The 15,069-nt window shown below is 39.1% G+C and overlaps 1 protein-coding gene and 1 non-coding gene across 2 annotated transcripts in view; one reads left to right on the top strand and one right to left on the bottom strand.

Moving 5' to 3' along the window:
- LIN7A (lin-7 homolog A, crumbs cell polarity complex component) overlaps positions 1 to 15,069 on the bottom strand; it is a 141,810-nt gene that overhangs the window by 97,274 nt on the left and 29,467 nt on the right. Inside the window, exon 2 of the mRNA XM_066368487.1 lies at positions 4,036 to 4,154. Coding sequence (XP_066224584.1) covers positions 4,036 to 4,154 — 119 coding nt within the window. The remainder of the gene's footprint in view (positions 1 to 4,035; positions 4,155 to 15,069) is intronic.
- Positions 10,822 to 10,897, top strand: TRNAP-AGG (transfer RNA proline (anticodon AGG)). The gene has a single exon. It is a non-coding gene; the product is annotated as a tRNA-Pro (tRNA).

The following is a 15,069-nucleotide window of genomic DNA, read 5'->3' as shown; positions in this document are numbered from 1 at the left end:
TGAATGGGATTGTTTTCTTAGTTTCCCTTTCTGATAGTTCATTATTACTGTATGAAAATGTCACCAATTTCTGAATATTAATTTTGTATCTTGCTACACTGTTGAATTCATTTATTAGATCTAGTAGTGTTTTGGTGGAGCCTTTAGGGTTTTCTAAGTATAATATCTGCAAATAATGACAATTTTACTTCTTCCTTTTCTTGGATGCCTTATATTTCTTTTTCTTTATTTTTATTTTATTTTTTGTCTGATTGGTACAGCTAAGATTTCTAATATTATGTTAAGAGTGGTGAAGGCAGACATCCCTGTCTTGTTCCTAATACTAAAGGAAACAATTTAGTTTTTGCCAGTAGAATATGATGCTGTCTATGGATGCACTTTTCTTGAGTGGCTTGTAGATTCATCTGCCTGACAACATGTATTCATATTTTCTGTTTTTATTAAAACATGTTTAACTAGATTGATTCACAATATTATTTTATGATTCAGAATTGTTGTATACATATTGCTATTTTTAGCATTACTTCTCACAATTAGTATAAAGTGACACAATAAGAATAATAAAGAAAATTCCAAACTCAACAAATAGAAACAATACTACAGAACTCGTGTGAGACGTTAGGCAATTTGAAGTCATCAAAATAATTTATGGGCCCTGACTGAAAGATAGCTCAATGGATGGAGCTCAGCCTGGAGATGGGCATCCTGGGTTCAGTTCCCATTCAGGACACACAGGATAGGTAACCATCTGTTCTCCCTCTGCCTCTTCTCTCCCTTTTCCTCTCCCACAGCCAGTGGCTCAATTGGTTTGAGCCTGGCCACAGGAACTGAGCATAGCTCCATTGGAGCACATCAACCTCAGGTAATAAAAATAGCTCGGTACTTGAGCATTGACCCTAGATAGGGTTTCTGGATGGATCCTGGTCAGGGTGCATGTGGAGTCTGCCTCACTAACTCTCCTCCTCTTGCCTAAAAAACCCCCAATTCTGTATAACATGCATTGCCTTTAAGAACAAAATTATCATAAGGACATTACACTATACATAAAAGTAACCTTAGTCCAACTTTAAAAATGTTAGGTAGATACAAGGTATCGTCTTTTTCCTCTGACATTGTTGGGCTGCCTATAGTTTAGTTATAGATTTCCACTAACCACTAATGATACACATACCACTCTTTAGCAAAACAGGGTTTATAAGGTATATTTCTAATTCCTATATAATGTCTCCCTATTTATTCTTTTATTCTCATTCTCCCTTTATTTTTTAGCAAACTTTTTTTTTAAAAGCTTGTGTGTTGGTTTGGATAGGTACCTATACCACAATTACATCTCCAGACCCAACTGTTTCTCCAAGCTTCAGACTGAGGTGCCTGCTAGTCATCTCTACTTATATTCTGAAAAGCATCATCAATGTCCTATGTCCTAAAAGAACCCTTGGGTGGTCTCCATCATACTAGTCCCCACTATTCCCATTTCTTATATCACCATTAATGCAGATGTTCAACCCAAATCTAAGAACCAACTGAGAATCTCTCATCTTTAGAGTCAATATATCAACAGTTTCAGCTGACTTTACTCTCGAAAATATAATATTGAATCTGACAACTTCCCAGTACTTGCACTGTTGCTGCCTGCATCCAGGCCAGCAGGCTGGCACCTCTCATTTTGATCTAGACCAGGGGTAGTCAACCTTTTTATACCTACCGCCCACTTCTGTATCTGTTAGTAGTAAAATTTTCTAACCACCCACCTGTTCTACAGTAATGGTGATTTATAAAGTAGGGAAGTAACTTTACTTGATAAAATTTATAAAGCAGAGTTACAGCAAGTTAAAGTATATAATAATAATTACTTACCAAGTACTTTATGTCATATTTTCGCTAAGTTTGGCAGAATAAATCTTTATAAAACAACTTACTATAGTTAAATCTATCTTTTTATTTATACTTTGGTTGCTCCACTACCGCCCACCATGAAAGCTGGAATGCCCACTAGTGGGTGGTAGGGACCAGGTGGACTACCACTGATCTACACTTTCCTTTATTACTGGATTCCCTTGTTTCTACTCTTGCGCACACACTTGTATTTTCACAACAGTCAGAGACCTTTTAAAATCCAATCAAACCAGGTTGAAACTCTGTGAGAGTTTCCTATCATGGTTAGAATGAAATCTAATGTTCTTACCAAATCCTGTGAAGCCTTACATGATCTGCTCTCTAGCTGCATCTAGGAAGCCTATGTTGCTTCTTTCGCTGTAGACATTCTGACTTTGGCATGTTCCTTCCAGGGACTAAAACCATTCCTGTCTCTGGGTTTTGTGTTTGTGGTTTTCTGGGCCCCAAATTTTCTGGGCTATACCCCCAATATTTGTGACTTGTTCCAATACTTCAGGCAGCGTATTTTCTTACCGTACTAACTTAATAGCACCTTACTTCTACTCCCGTATTCCTGCTTTATTTATCTCTATAGCTTGGTCACTCTTTGACATTGTACTGCGTACCTACTTATCATTATTTTCTCACTGGAATATAAGTCTATGAAGGTAGAGATCTTGCACTGATCATGAGCCAAATTCCCAAGGAGCATAGATACATATGGGATATGCCATATTCTTTAGTTAGTCCCGTGGAAGGTAAAAGAATAGAATATCTAAAAATAAAAAGTTGGCCACCAAATCTGGGAAGTAGCACTTTATGAAGGAAGAAAAGAGTGTATAGGGGATTTGACCTTAGTCTACAGCGTGACTACAGAAATTTAACCAAGAGGAGGCCCACGGAGTTTCCACATATACCTTTCCACTGAGTCGCCAGTGGCTGAGAATTCATGAACTTGAGAAATTTCCTTGCAGACTGTGGTCAAATTTATAGGTTAATAACACTTGCAGATGCAATCATGGTTACTAACTCAAGCCGTGTTCGTTATAAACAAAAATTAAATAGTCAACAACTTCATATGATTAAGATTTAGCATAGGTAGAGTCTAAAACCAAACCGCAACAAAATCCAAATATAACTACATTAGGTTGGACACAGTTTAACTCTATAGTGAGAGAGGTTTTGCAGGTCTCTACCTTAGTCACCTTGATCTTTCCTACCTAGTGACCACTCATAAAGTAGCATTGTTGTGGTAAAAGAACCTGCATTTGCTGCAAGCAGAGTTGACAAGAGGGAGGTAGACATGAGCATTCCTTGAGAAATGCATGGCCTCTGGTACAGTGGACTCTCCAGACAGTCATTGGGTTCAACTCTTTGAAGAGGATGATGGTAAGTAATTCATTATTGGGTCCTTCTAGCAAGGCAGATATGCTGGATTTATTGACTTTAGGTTCTAATTAAGAAATTATTACTTAGTACCCAATGGGGAAGGAGTGATAAGCTTACTGAATAATATTTTATACAAGAAGCAGTATCACATATCTCTCTCAAGTGAAACTCTCTTGTAAACAATTAAATTCATTAGTTGGCAAATCAATTCCAGCACAAGTCAATACAAAACTTAAACAGTCATTAACTACATAGTTGTTTTACCTTAGACATCTTCCATCAGCCAGGAAAGCATTACAGAGATTTGTTAGGAGGTCTTATCAGCCTGTTCAGAGATCTTCCATTATCGCACTAGACAGTAATGTTTGGATAACTATAACTTTAGTCAGAGTTGCCTGAGAAAAATTCAGTTGACTGTTCTTTTAAGAAAATCTCAGCCCTCCTTAATTATGAGCATTTCTAACTGAATTTCCACTCGACTCCATGTGACCACTGCATAGTTTCAATTACATGTAACAGTTCCCTGCTAAGGTAGCCACTGTATTGATACCATAAGGTCATCATTTGGTTTCATATGAATGTATAAATCCTGACTGGATCCAATTAAAAATTTAGCACACTAAATTATATTTTTGTCATCTCTCCATGGAGCTAAAAATAGAAGGCAAAGATGTAGTTCCAATCTTAACTTTTTCAACTGTATGGAAAAGCAGACTTTTCCACTCAGAAGACATACGGCTGAACATAGTTATTAGAATCTTAGTGTCGTACCTCTCGGATAGCAGTACAAAACTCACTCTGAAGCACTTTTTTAAGGGACTGTAGCTTGTGTACTGGTACTTCTCCAGATTCCTGTAGTTTGTCCAGTAATTCAATTGCTCTGGCAACATCTGATGAAAAAAAAAATCAAAAGGGAAAGATCTAGAGTAAACTGTGTCTCATCAGCGAAATACCGTCATTCCCACTGAATGGTGACAATGAAAATTAAGCAGAATTAACCATAAAATCATAATTAACAATTCATAGCTTGCTGATCTAATCTGGTAAAAAGTCCTTTTCATCTGTTTCACACAATTTGTCACTGAATGCATCTCCTTTGATGCCATTTCATGTACGACATTTGTCACACAAACCAATTTGAATATTCTTTCAGAAAAAAACCCCAAAAAACATGTCTTTTATTTATTCTGATACCCCAATAACCAAATGAGTCCTGTCAATTTCTCTTCAGAGATGGTTTTTTTCACTTTGACATTTCCTTAGACACACCACATATAGCACACACCTGCAATTTTCTATTTATTAGTTTAATGACTTAATATGCATCTCTTAAACTTGTTTATAAACTCATAGAGATTGGATCATTGCATCCCCAGAGTCTGGCATAAACAGTGAATAAATATTTGGCAATTAATAATTAATTAATTAATGGGCGCTCTCCATTTACCTGCCAGTGGGTTATTCTAGGCCCTCTCCCTCCTCTCTCTTCTGTTTGACTAGAATTGTTATTTTCTCTTCCAGCCTCTTCACATGGATCACAAAATTATGTTTCTAAAATAATATTTTGATTAAATACCCACCTACTAGCTTCTAGGATGGTACCAAGCAAAAGAGTTTTTAATAGGATATTAATGTAATTGCTTCCCTTTCACTTTATAACATTGCAGGTTAACATATCAAGAAACATAGTCTACTACAGTCATGGCTCTAAATTCCCAGGTTGGTTTTGCATTGCCAAGAAAAAATGATATGATGGAAGGTCAATTTAAAAACGCCTCTGGTGATTTCTACCTCTGTGGTGGGTGATTTCAACCACTCACCACAAAGCCACTTAAGCATTTACATGTGGGACAGAGGTCCTGCAATTCTTTAGTGATTAGTTCCAGAAAATATTCCATATCCCTGTTTTTTGATTAGAAATTTATGCATCCATCTATCCACTAATCTGTGTTCCTATTAAACATGGCACTAAGTTTAACAAGAATAAAACACTTTGTTTCTGAACAATCAAGTGAAAAAGAAATATAATAGCATAGCTATTTTGGGGGTGGAGGTTTCCATAGGCATATGTATCTTATCAAAAAACATAACCAATAAAGGACTTAAATGAACATTTTTCCTTGACATATTGCTGAATTTATTACAAACTGTAGCCCAAAGAAACACAAATCGTAAAATCAATAAAACACTGCCAGTTTCCAAATTTTGTCTTTTTATACATAAACTGGAAGTCAACGTATCAGTTGAACAACACCAGTCACATCCACTATTAATAAGGTGCAAGCTGAGAATTTTATGCATTTCTAACAGCACAAAAGACTCTACACCTAGACACCCTCAGACATACGAAATTCTCAATGTGTTTAATAATGAGCTCTTTTTTCTGTAATCAGAAACGAGCTCTTCTTTTCCAGTACTCTATATTTCCATTATAGCATCCTCATCCAGCCTGTGTTCTGAGATCGGCCATGATACCATCTTTCATAATAACCCCCACAAGCAGTTCATCAGCAAATGTTATAGATTTTATCTCAAAAATGCTTTCTGAATGGAGCCCCTTTGTTTCATTACTTTGGGGAAGGCTTGATTATTTTTTACCCATGGTACAGGAACATCTCCTACCTGTTCTTTAAATTATTCTTTTCTTTTTCAAGCCATCTTCCACACTGCCTCCAGAACGATTGTTCTGAGTGATAAACCTCATTATTACGCTTTCCTGGCTTCCCACTGCTTACAGGGCCAAGTTCAGACTACGCAGGGTGACATGCAAGACCCTTATCAACCGGCCTCTTCTGACTCATCTCTGGAAGCCTCATCCTGCCCATCTTATACTTTGGCCATTCAAAGTTTTTGTTATTCTAGGACATGCCACAGAATCCCATGCCTCTATGGCGCTGTATGTGTCACCCTGTTCCTGGAATGCACCTCATTCATTCATTGAGGAGTGCCAGGAACTGTGCTGTGCAAGAGACACACCGTGACAAAGGAGATAGCCAACTGCTCTCACTTAAATGGAATTCAATCTCGAGGGGCCGCGGGCATGCATGAAGTGTGTGTGTGCTCTAAGATAAGTACAAGTTGGCACGTGGATGTATAACAGAGACATTTATCACCCTCCATGAGGTCAGAGAAGACCTCTTTGTGGCAGTAACAACAGCTAAGCAGAACTGAGGTAAGAGGTACAGGTGGGAAAAAGGGAAGAATGTTTTCAGGAAAATAAATGCAGATTGAAATCTGGTCAAGAGAGTGTGGGCATTCAAAGGACTGAGAGGTTCTGTATGGCTTAAGTTGAAGCCAGGGCAAGAGTAGCAAGAAATAAAGCAGACAGAGATCACATCATGAAGGGCATTCAAGGTCAGGGAGGGAAGGTTTAACTCAAATAGCATCTCCTCAGTCATGTGTTCCCTGATTCTCCAGGGAAGTTGCTACCATACATGTATTCCTCCAGGTCTTTGTTCACTCATCCATTGTAATAATTACTTCTATCTGCAATACTTGTTTGCAAAGTAAATAAATAAATAAAACAAAGATACCCTTGCAAATCTATAAGCTTCCTGGGTGTCAGGAACAATACCTTATTTGTCATTGTATCCATAGTTCAGTGCAGAGTAATTAACTCATATTAGGTATGTAATACATAGTTGTTGAATGAATACAGATTAATGAATGAGACTGGCTAAGAAAGGCATCCGTTAGATTTATGTCTAGATGGATATACAACGTCTCACGAGACCAGACCTATCAGCATGGGTCAAAATTGGCTTGGATCTGGTGTGAGACAAGCATGAATCTGTAAGCTGAAGAGGACTGAGGAACTACATTGGGAAAAGAAGTTCAGAGAAGTTGAAAACCTGATATTCATAAATTTTCAATTTTGACTTCACATTAAAATGATCTGGAGTACATTTTAAAATGATTAATGTCTGAGATTCCCCCCACCACCAAAAAAAAATGAAACCAGAATATTCAGAACAGTGAGTGACTCACCCTCGGCTACAGCTTGGTATCGCCTGGGGAGCTCTAAAAACCATAGAGGACTGAATTCCACCCCCTGAGACTCGGACATGATCAACACAGGGTGGAGTCTGAGCATGAGGCTTTTTAAAGCTTCCAGGTGATTCTAAAGGTCAGCCACGGCTGAGAGCCACTGGCCTAGTGGGCATGGCTATTTTTATAGCCTCTATGAGAACCAAGTGTGCAGTCAGGGTTGAGAATTTCTGGTACAGATTAATGGTTTTAAATCATAAATGTGCCCAAGAATAATCTAGATGAATTTATTAAAATGTAGAGTCCTGATGACTCTACATTAAAATGTAGAGTCTCAACTCCACTCGAGAGAGATTGATTCAGGAGGTATGAGAGTAGGGCTCAAATACCTGCCTTTTCAGTAAATGCTTAAGCCTTAGAGTGATTCTGAAGTTGCTGGTTCACAAACCCCATTTGGAGAGAAAGTAAACGAAATGATCTTTCAGGTTTATGTCAGCCCGAGCATGGCAGGAGCTCTTGCATTTTCTGTTCCTCTTTAATACCCTATGTAACAGGATACTGAATGGGATTTTTCCAGGAGTCTCAGGATTATTAATAAAAGCCCAGGAAGCAAAGTAATTAGTGTTAGTTACCACCCACATTCTAAACCAGTATTCCTTAGCAAAGACTGCTGCTCATTAAAATCTCTTGTGGAGTCTTTAAACCAGCCCGCTACTCCAGACCAATTAAATCAAAAATTTTAAAAGTGGGATCCCATCAACAGTTTCTTTGAAAGGCTTTCAGATGACCATCTAGAATTGAGAAATATTGTTCAGAAATGAGCCATCAGGAAACCAGACACACCCCATTAAGACTTATTAAAAGCTGGGCCAGCCCTGTTACATTATACCATAGGCCTTTTCCAATCCTTGTTAAGATGTAATCGTGAGATGAAAGAAAATTCACGGGGAATTGCTAAGTCATTAACTTGGGACAGAAGAATACTGGGTCTTTTGCTTCCCTTTCCCTCAACTGAACGAAAAGTGTCCCCGCAGAACCAGTTGTAGCCACTGGGGGCACCCGCAGGAAGGGAACAAGCGTCCTTTTCCTGGTTGCACAGCCTGTGGACTTGGTAATCTGCCCGTCCTCTCCCAACATCTGTCAGAGGCACAGAACCGAGGAGCGGTGCCCTCCTGGGCCTGAAACAGCTTGCTTGAGTCCGCCCAAAGGAGTCTAGAACTGTGAGGTTATGGGGTATACAGCAGTTGTTTAAAAAGCCAAAAGAAGTCTAAAAACCATAAGTGATTTTTAGGTCCCTCCAACCCAGACCCGCGTGGTGTAGCAAACAGAGATGGGAAGTGATAAACTGGACAGGAGACGCCACTTTCCAATGGGATTCTGATCCCCTTTAGCTCTGTAAATGCACCAGAAATCTGCAAGGCCTCGGGTTGGAAGACTGCAAAAGGTTTGTACTGAGTCAGTACAATACGTGCTCTTAACACAATTGCAATGAAGTGGGTGTCACTTACTTGCGAGTTCCCGACCCTATTCAAAACTTCTTTGCACTTATTTTATGAAACTGCTTTACCAACTGTGGTTACTAAGGTTTACAGCTGGGTTTACTAGTACAGCTCAGATTAGGAGGAATATTAGCATAGGACCAAGGAGGCTGATTTACAAACACAGCAACAGTGTGAAGACCTCAGGAGCCAACTCCTCTTGTCTGCCAACTCTCAGATTCATGCTCTGCAGTTTATCCCATCATCTAAGCAAAATGCTTTGGTACTTACTCTTGACTCCTTGCTCTTTTTTACACTCTGCATTCCATTAACCCTCACTTCGAAAACCAGCAATAACAATAAACTTTTATTTAATGTCTATGAAGCAGGGGTCATTGTATGCTAAAAGCGTTACATCTTTTAACCCATTTTATCCATATAACAACCTTATGGGGTAGTAAAAATTCACATTATGCAATGAATAAAATTGAGGCTTACAGAGAATTTAAGTGTATATTGCTTCTCAGCTTTTTCGCTAAGATCAAGTGTAGAGAATTGAACTGTCTCATTAACAAACAGGAGTTCTGGGTTTGGAATCTGAATCTAAATGATTTCTAAACCCTGAGCCTTTTATTCTTATTCCAATCACAGCTTTTCTTTTATTGATAGCAGCTTTTTCCATCAACGTTCAGTACTTATATAATAGCTCTGTGCTCTGCATGCTTTCTTGGTCAGAGGCTGAGCATTTAATCTTTCTTCCCCAGTAAAGGTGAACCCCTAGTCCATTTACCGGCACACGCATACCTCGGAGATACTGCGAGTTAGGATCCAGACCACCACAGTAAAAAGCAAGCATCAAAATAATGTGAGTCGTAATCGTAATCGTTTTTTGCTGGAGGAGGACCTCAACTTCAGTTTGGAAAAAAAAAAATGCAACATCTGTGAAGTGCAATAAAGCAAAGTGCAAGGAAACAAAGGATATCCATACACTGCCCTTAGATAGTATTCTCTGGTCATCAGAATGACCTGACAGCTTTTAAATGGCATGGAGGAATGGTTCTCAGCCTCGCCATCCACTGGAATCACCTGGGAGTACCGGGAAAATGCAAATTAAATAAATAAATAAATAAATAAATAAATAAATAAATAAATAAATAAATAAAACAAATACCGGCCCTGGCTGGTTGGCTCAGTGGTAGAGTGTTGGCCTGGTGTGCAGGAGTGCCAGGTTCCATTCCTGGCCAGGGCACATAGGAGAAGCGCCCATCTGCTTCTCCACCCCTCCCCCTCTCCTTCCTCTCTGTCTTTCTCTTCCCTTCCCGCAGCCAAGGCTCCATTGGAGCAAAGTTGGCCTGGGCGCTGGGGATGGCTCTATGGCCTCTGCCTCAGGTGCTAGAATGGCTCTGGTTGCAACAGAGCGACGCCCCAGATGGGCAGAGCATCGCCCCCTGGTGGGCATGCCAGGTGGATCCCGGTCGGGCGCATGCGGGAGTCTGTCTGACTGCCTCCCCGTTTCCAACTTTAGAAAAATACAAAAAAACAAACAAACAATGAAAACAAATACCCAGGTCCTTCCCAAATAAATTTCTGATTTTGCTGTTCCAGGGTATGGCCTGGATATCAGCATCTTATAATGTGCGGCTACGTTGAGAATCACTGATAGGTACAGCCTGGGGAGTCTAATAACAATGTTACTCATAATACTAACTGCTGTCACATACAGTGTTTAGTATGGTATTGATCTAAACATTCTCCTTCTCTTGACAGCACTATGAGACAGGTACTATTATTATCCCCATTTTGCAGAGAAGGATAATTAGAAGAAAAATTACTTCTCTAAGGGAAGAGCTAGTTAGTTGTGGAGTTAGGATTTGACTCTTGGCAATATGGCTCTAGAATTTGGGTTACATTTGAGAAGTGGCTCAGGAATCCAAGTTCTGAACAGTATTCCCAGCACTTGTTCTCCAGGGTTGTTCACAGAGATCAAGGTAATCTGACCAGCAAATCCTTGCTTAAAGGCTGAAAGTAGTGGTTCTTAAATTTTAGTCAACATAAAAATGTAACCCTGGATCATTTATTAAAAATTGAGATTGCCCTGGCTGGTTGGCTCAGCGGTAGAGCGTCGGCCTAGGGTGCGGAGGACCCGGGTTCGATTCCCGGCCAGGGCACACAGGAGAAGTGCCCATTTGCTTCTCTACCCCTCCGCCGCGCTTTCCTCTCTGTCTCTCTCATCCCCTCCCGCAGCCAAGGCTCCATTGGAGCAAAAGATGGCCTGGGCGCTGGGGATGGTTCTGTGGCCTCTGCCTCAGGCGCTAGAGTGGCTCTGGTCGCAACATGGCGACGCCCAGGACAGGCAGAGCATCGCCCCCTGGTGGGAAGAGCATCGCCCCTGGTGGGCGTGCCGGGTGGATCCCGGTCGGGCGCATGCGGGAGTCTGTCTGACTGTCTCTCCCTGTTTCCAGCTTCAGAAAAATGAAAAAAAAAAAAAATTGAGATTAAAAGAAAAAAAGGCTGAGGATAAAGCCTTGGAGTCAGTGCCTTCAGTAGTCCTCTCAGATAGTCTGACGCAGGGACTGGCTCACACACGCACTTCCCAGAGTACTGAGAGTTTAATATGTGACTCAGAAAAAAGTAAGCTGATGGCCATCATTTATTCAGTGCTCACTTACTGTATTTACATCCTTTTACAGAGCTCTCACAAGTATATAAAAGGATAGCTACTGTTTCCATTAAAAAAGTAAAAACAACAACAACTGAGGCTCAGAAAGATGAATCATCTGGCCCAAGGCTATGCAACTTGTAAATAGTAGGGCCAGAACTCACTAACAGGTGTGTTTGACTCTAATGCCTATGGTCTTATTCATTTTTCTATGCTGTCACGGAAAAGGAATGAAAAATAAAACAATAAAGGTATGACAACTTTATTTTTAAATACAGCATCATGGACCATGCAAGCTGGGCAAACAGTCTAACAGCACCAAAGTCCCAGAAGGTAATTCTTCAACACATCAAGGTACAATGAATGTGTTCATATTGATAATACATTGATCACCATTAAAAAAATGATCAAATAATCATCAATCGCCTATGATGGTAAGATAACATATTTTGGAAAGATTTTCTTTAAAATAGGTTGAACACTGAAACCGGAAAAAACAACAAAAAGAAATTCAACTTAAATGAAATGAGCTTCTAGAGATCTGGAATAGTAATCCAATTATCTTCTCTTTCCTAAATGATAAATTTTGATTAACTTGATTGACATTTAGACTGCCAAATTGAATGCATGACTCATCTGAATCTGGAACGTGGATGAAGATGGAGTTGGGTCACTTAAATTATATTGTTCTCTAATTTCATAAAAATTTATTGGATAGTATGGCAAAAAATATCATTTGACGCAAAGTACCGAAAACTGTAGTGACCCAAAGTGACTGAAACTTCCTTGCTTTCTTCTACTCAAAAATTAGAAAGCAAACATCCTTCTCTTTCCTAACTCTTGTAATTTGGCCAAATTATTACAAATATTAAAAAAAAAGTCACTGAGTATGGATTCCAGGAAAGCTTTTTATTTTATTTTTATTGAATTTATTGGGGTGACATTGGTTAATAAGATTATATCGGTTTCAGGTGTACAATTCTATAATACATCATCTGTATATTGTACTGTGTTCACCACCCCAAGCCAAGTCTCCTTCCATGAAAGCATTTTAAATGGCCAGACTGCGGGCATATGCTTTCAGGATTTCGATCTTTGCACCCTTCCTGTTTCCACATCCTCTTGCTAGTTATAATGTCTTAAAGTGACCAGAGGAGAAAGAGCCATTCTGTGATTACGACAATGACTGTTACCTGCTAAGAAAGGTGGGGCAAGAAGAAGGGACCTAAGTCTTGATGTCATCACTGAGCTGTTGTACTTGCCTTGAACTGGGCAATCCCATAATTCCTGTCCATGAGACAAGTACATGCTCTAGTATTTGGTTTTCTGCGTCTTGCCACCAAATACAAGCTGATACAAATGCACATGACTTTAAAGACACTGGTGTAAGCTGAAGGGATAAAGTTGATAAGGTAGAGACACTGGAGTCACAAATGATGGTCCTTTGGTAACGACAGTCATGGGAAGCTTGTTGAGAAGGTAACATTTGGACTTAGGCTTGAATGTTGAAAAGGAGTCAGACTCACATGAAAGTTCAAAGGGAGAACAGCTAGGGCAGAGACCCTACAATGAGGGCAGAAGCCTATATTTCAGAAGAATAAACAAAACCAGGGTCAGTGGAACAGAGAGAATAAGGCAGAGAGTAATAGCAACAGTGGGCTACTGGTAAATGATTAACAACCTCCTCTCCTAAACAAATAAAGAAAAACAAAAAAGCCCTGATTTGTAGCATTGGCTGATCTCTGTAGTGTAAACACTCCACCATGGTCTGTTTCAAGCTATCAACATGATATCACTGGCTTGCAAAATTGTTGACTATCAGTTCTAGCAAACCAGAAATTACCAGTCCAGCACACCACTGCATAAGAGACAAAGTTTGAAAAGTAAACAGGGGCTAGATTTTGTGCAAATATTTCGTAAGAAGGTTATATGTTAGTACAATTCCTTTAAAAAAAAAAGCCACTGGAGAGTATTTGGCGAAGAGATGATATGATCTGATTCACATTTTTTAAATGTCACCGAGACTGTTGCTTAGAATATTAATTATATTGGATCAAAGATATACATATATATATAGGAAACCAGTTATAAAGAAGGCTATTATGCTGACCTTGGCAAGAGATGGTGGGAGCTTAGACTGGAATGATGGCAGTGGGGATGGCAAACCATGAACAGCAGAGGAGGATAGGAAGAAGAATCGGCACCCTGAGGGGTACACAAGTGTATGATGAGTCTCAACAGAATGCTTCTTCAGCAGAAAAGCATTTATTAGTAACTAATATAGTCACATGCTGAGTCGTGTTTCATCAGTAATTGTGGCTGCTGCTTTACTTATACGCAAATGATGTCGACAAATTTAATAAGTAGCAAGAATAACAAAGCAGAAGAAAAGTATCACCACCCTGAAGGCAAAATTATGTTTTTTAATTTTTATTTATTGATTTTAGCAAGAGAGGAAGGTGGAGGGAGGGAGAGGGAGAGAGAGAGAGAGAGAGAGATGGGAACATAGATCTGTTCCTGTATCGAACCAGCAGCTTCTGCACTTCAGGATAATGCTCTAGCCAACCAAGTTATCCCACCAGGGCAAAGCAAAATTATGTACAAAAATAAAAGAAGGTAGCACCTTCTCTTATTAGTCTTTTCTGTCTATTTAAGGCCCATTAATTCAAGGTCAATAAGAGATTATATAAAATGTTCTATCACTGTAGCCAGGAACTTAAGAATATGGGTATAAACCTGGAAGCCAAAGAGACCTGAGGAATATAAAATGTGGTCACTCTGACTTTATACAGTCACTGTGAGGTCTAAGTGAGAATATAATTTTAATGAGAGGGGCTGGCGTATGAGCTCCATATAAGATCTATGTCATCTTTTCTCCTAAGCCTTTCTTCCTGTGAGTCCTTCTTATTCTGTTTGTGACAATGTTTGAAGAGAAAATGTAAAATTGACCTAGATGTTCTCTTTTAACAGACATACCCTCACAATTTTTTTTTGGAAATTACAGTTTACATTCAGTATTATTTTGTATTAGTTTCTGGTGTACAGCATAATGATTAGACAATTATATACTTTACAAAGGGTCCCCTGATAGTTCCAGTACCCAACTGCCACCATACATAGTTATTACAATATGACTGACTATATTTCCTATGCTGTACTTTACATCCCCATGACTATTTTTTAACTACCAATCTGTACTTCTTCATTTCTTCACCCTTTTCACCCAGTTCACCATTCTTGCTTGCCCTCTTGCAACCATCAATCTATTCCTGTCTATGAGTCTGTTTCTATTTTTTTGTTCGTTTAGATTGTTCTTTAGATTTCACATAGTGAAATCATATGGTATTTGCCTTTCTCTGATCAACTCATTGCACTTAGCATAATATTGTCTAAGTCCATCCACGTTGTTGTAAATGGTTAGGATTTCATTAAAAGACGTACTCTTCAATTTGAGCAACCAAAATTTAAGTAGAATGCCTATAACCACTAGATCTAGCCTTAAATCAGTATTTCATGTATAGTGTTATAGAAGTCATTATTATGACTACAGTATAATAGTGTATATGAAATACATACAACGTTATCATTAGTTTTTTGGTTTATCTAAAAATTGGGCCAAAGAACTCTCAATTTAAAAATCTAATGCCGTACAACAGAGCACGTGTATTAACAAAATAAATT

This window comes from Saccopteryx leptura, chromosome 2 (genome assembly GCF_036850995.1).
Source record: "Saccopteryx leptura isolate mSacLep1 chromosome 2, mSacLep1_pri_phased_curated, whole genome shotgun sequence".
NCBI classification, from domain to species: Eukaryota; Metazoa; Chordata; class Mammalia; order Chiroptera; family Emballonuridae; genus Saccopteryx; species Saccopteryx leptura.
The sequence above is the reverse complement of the archived record's forward strand: the minus strand, read 5'-3'. Positions and strand labels throughout refer to the sequence as shown.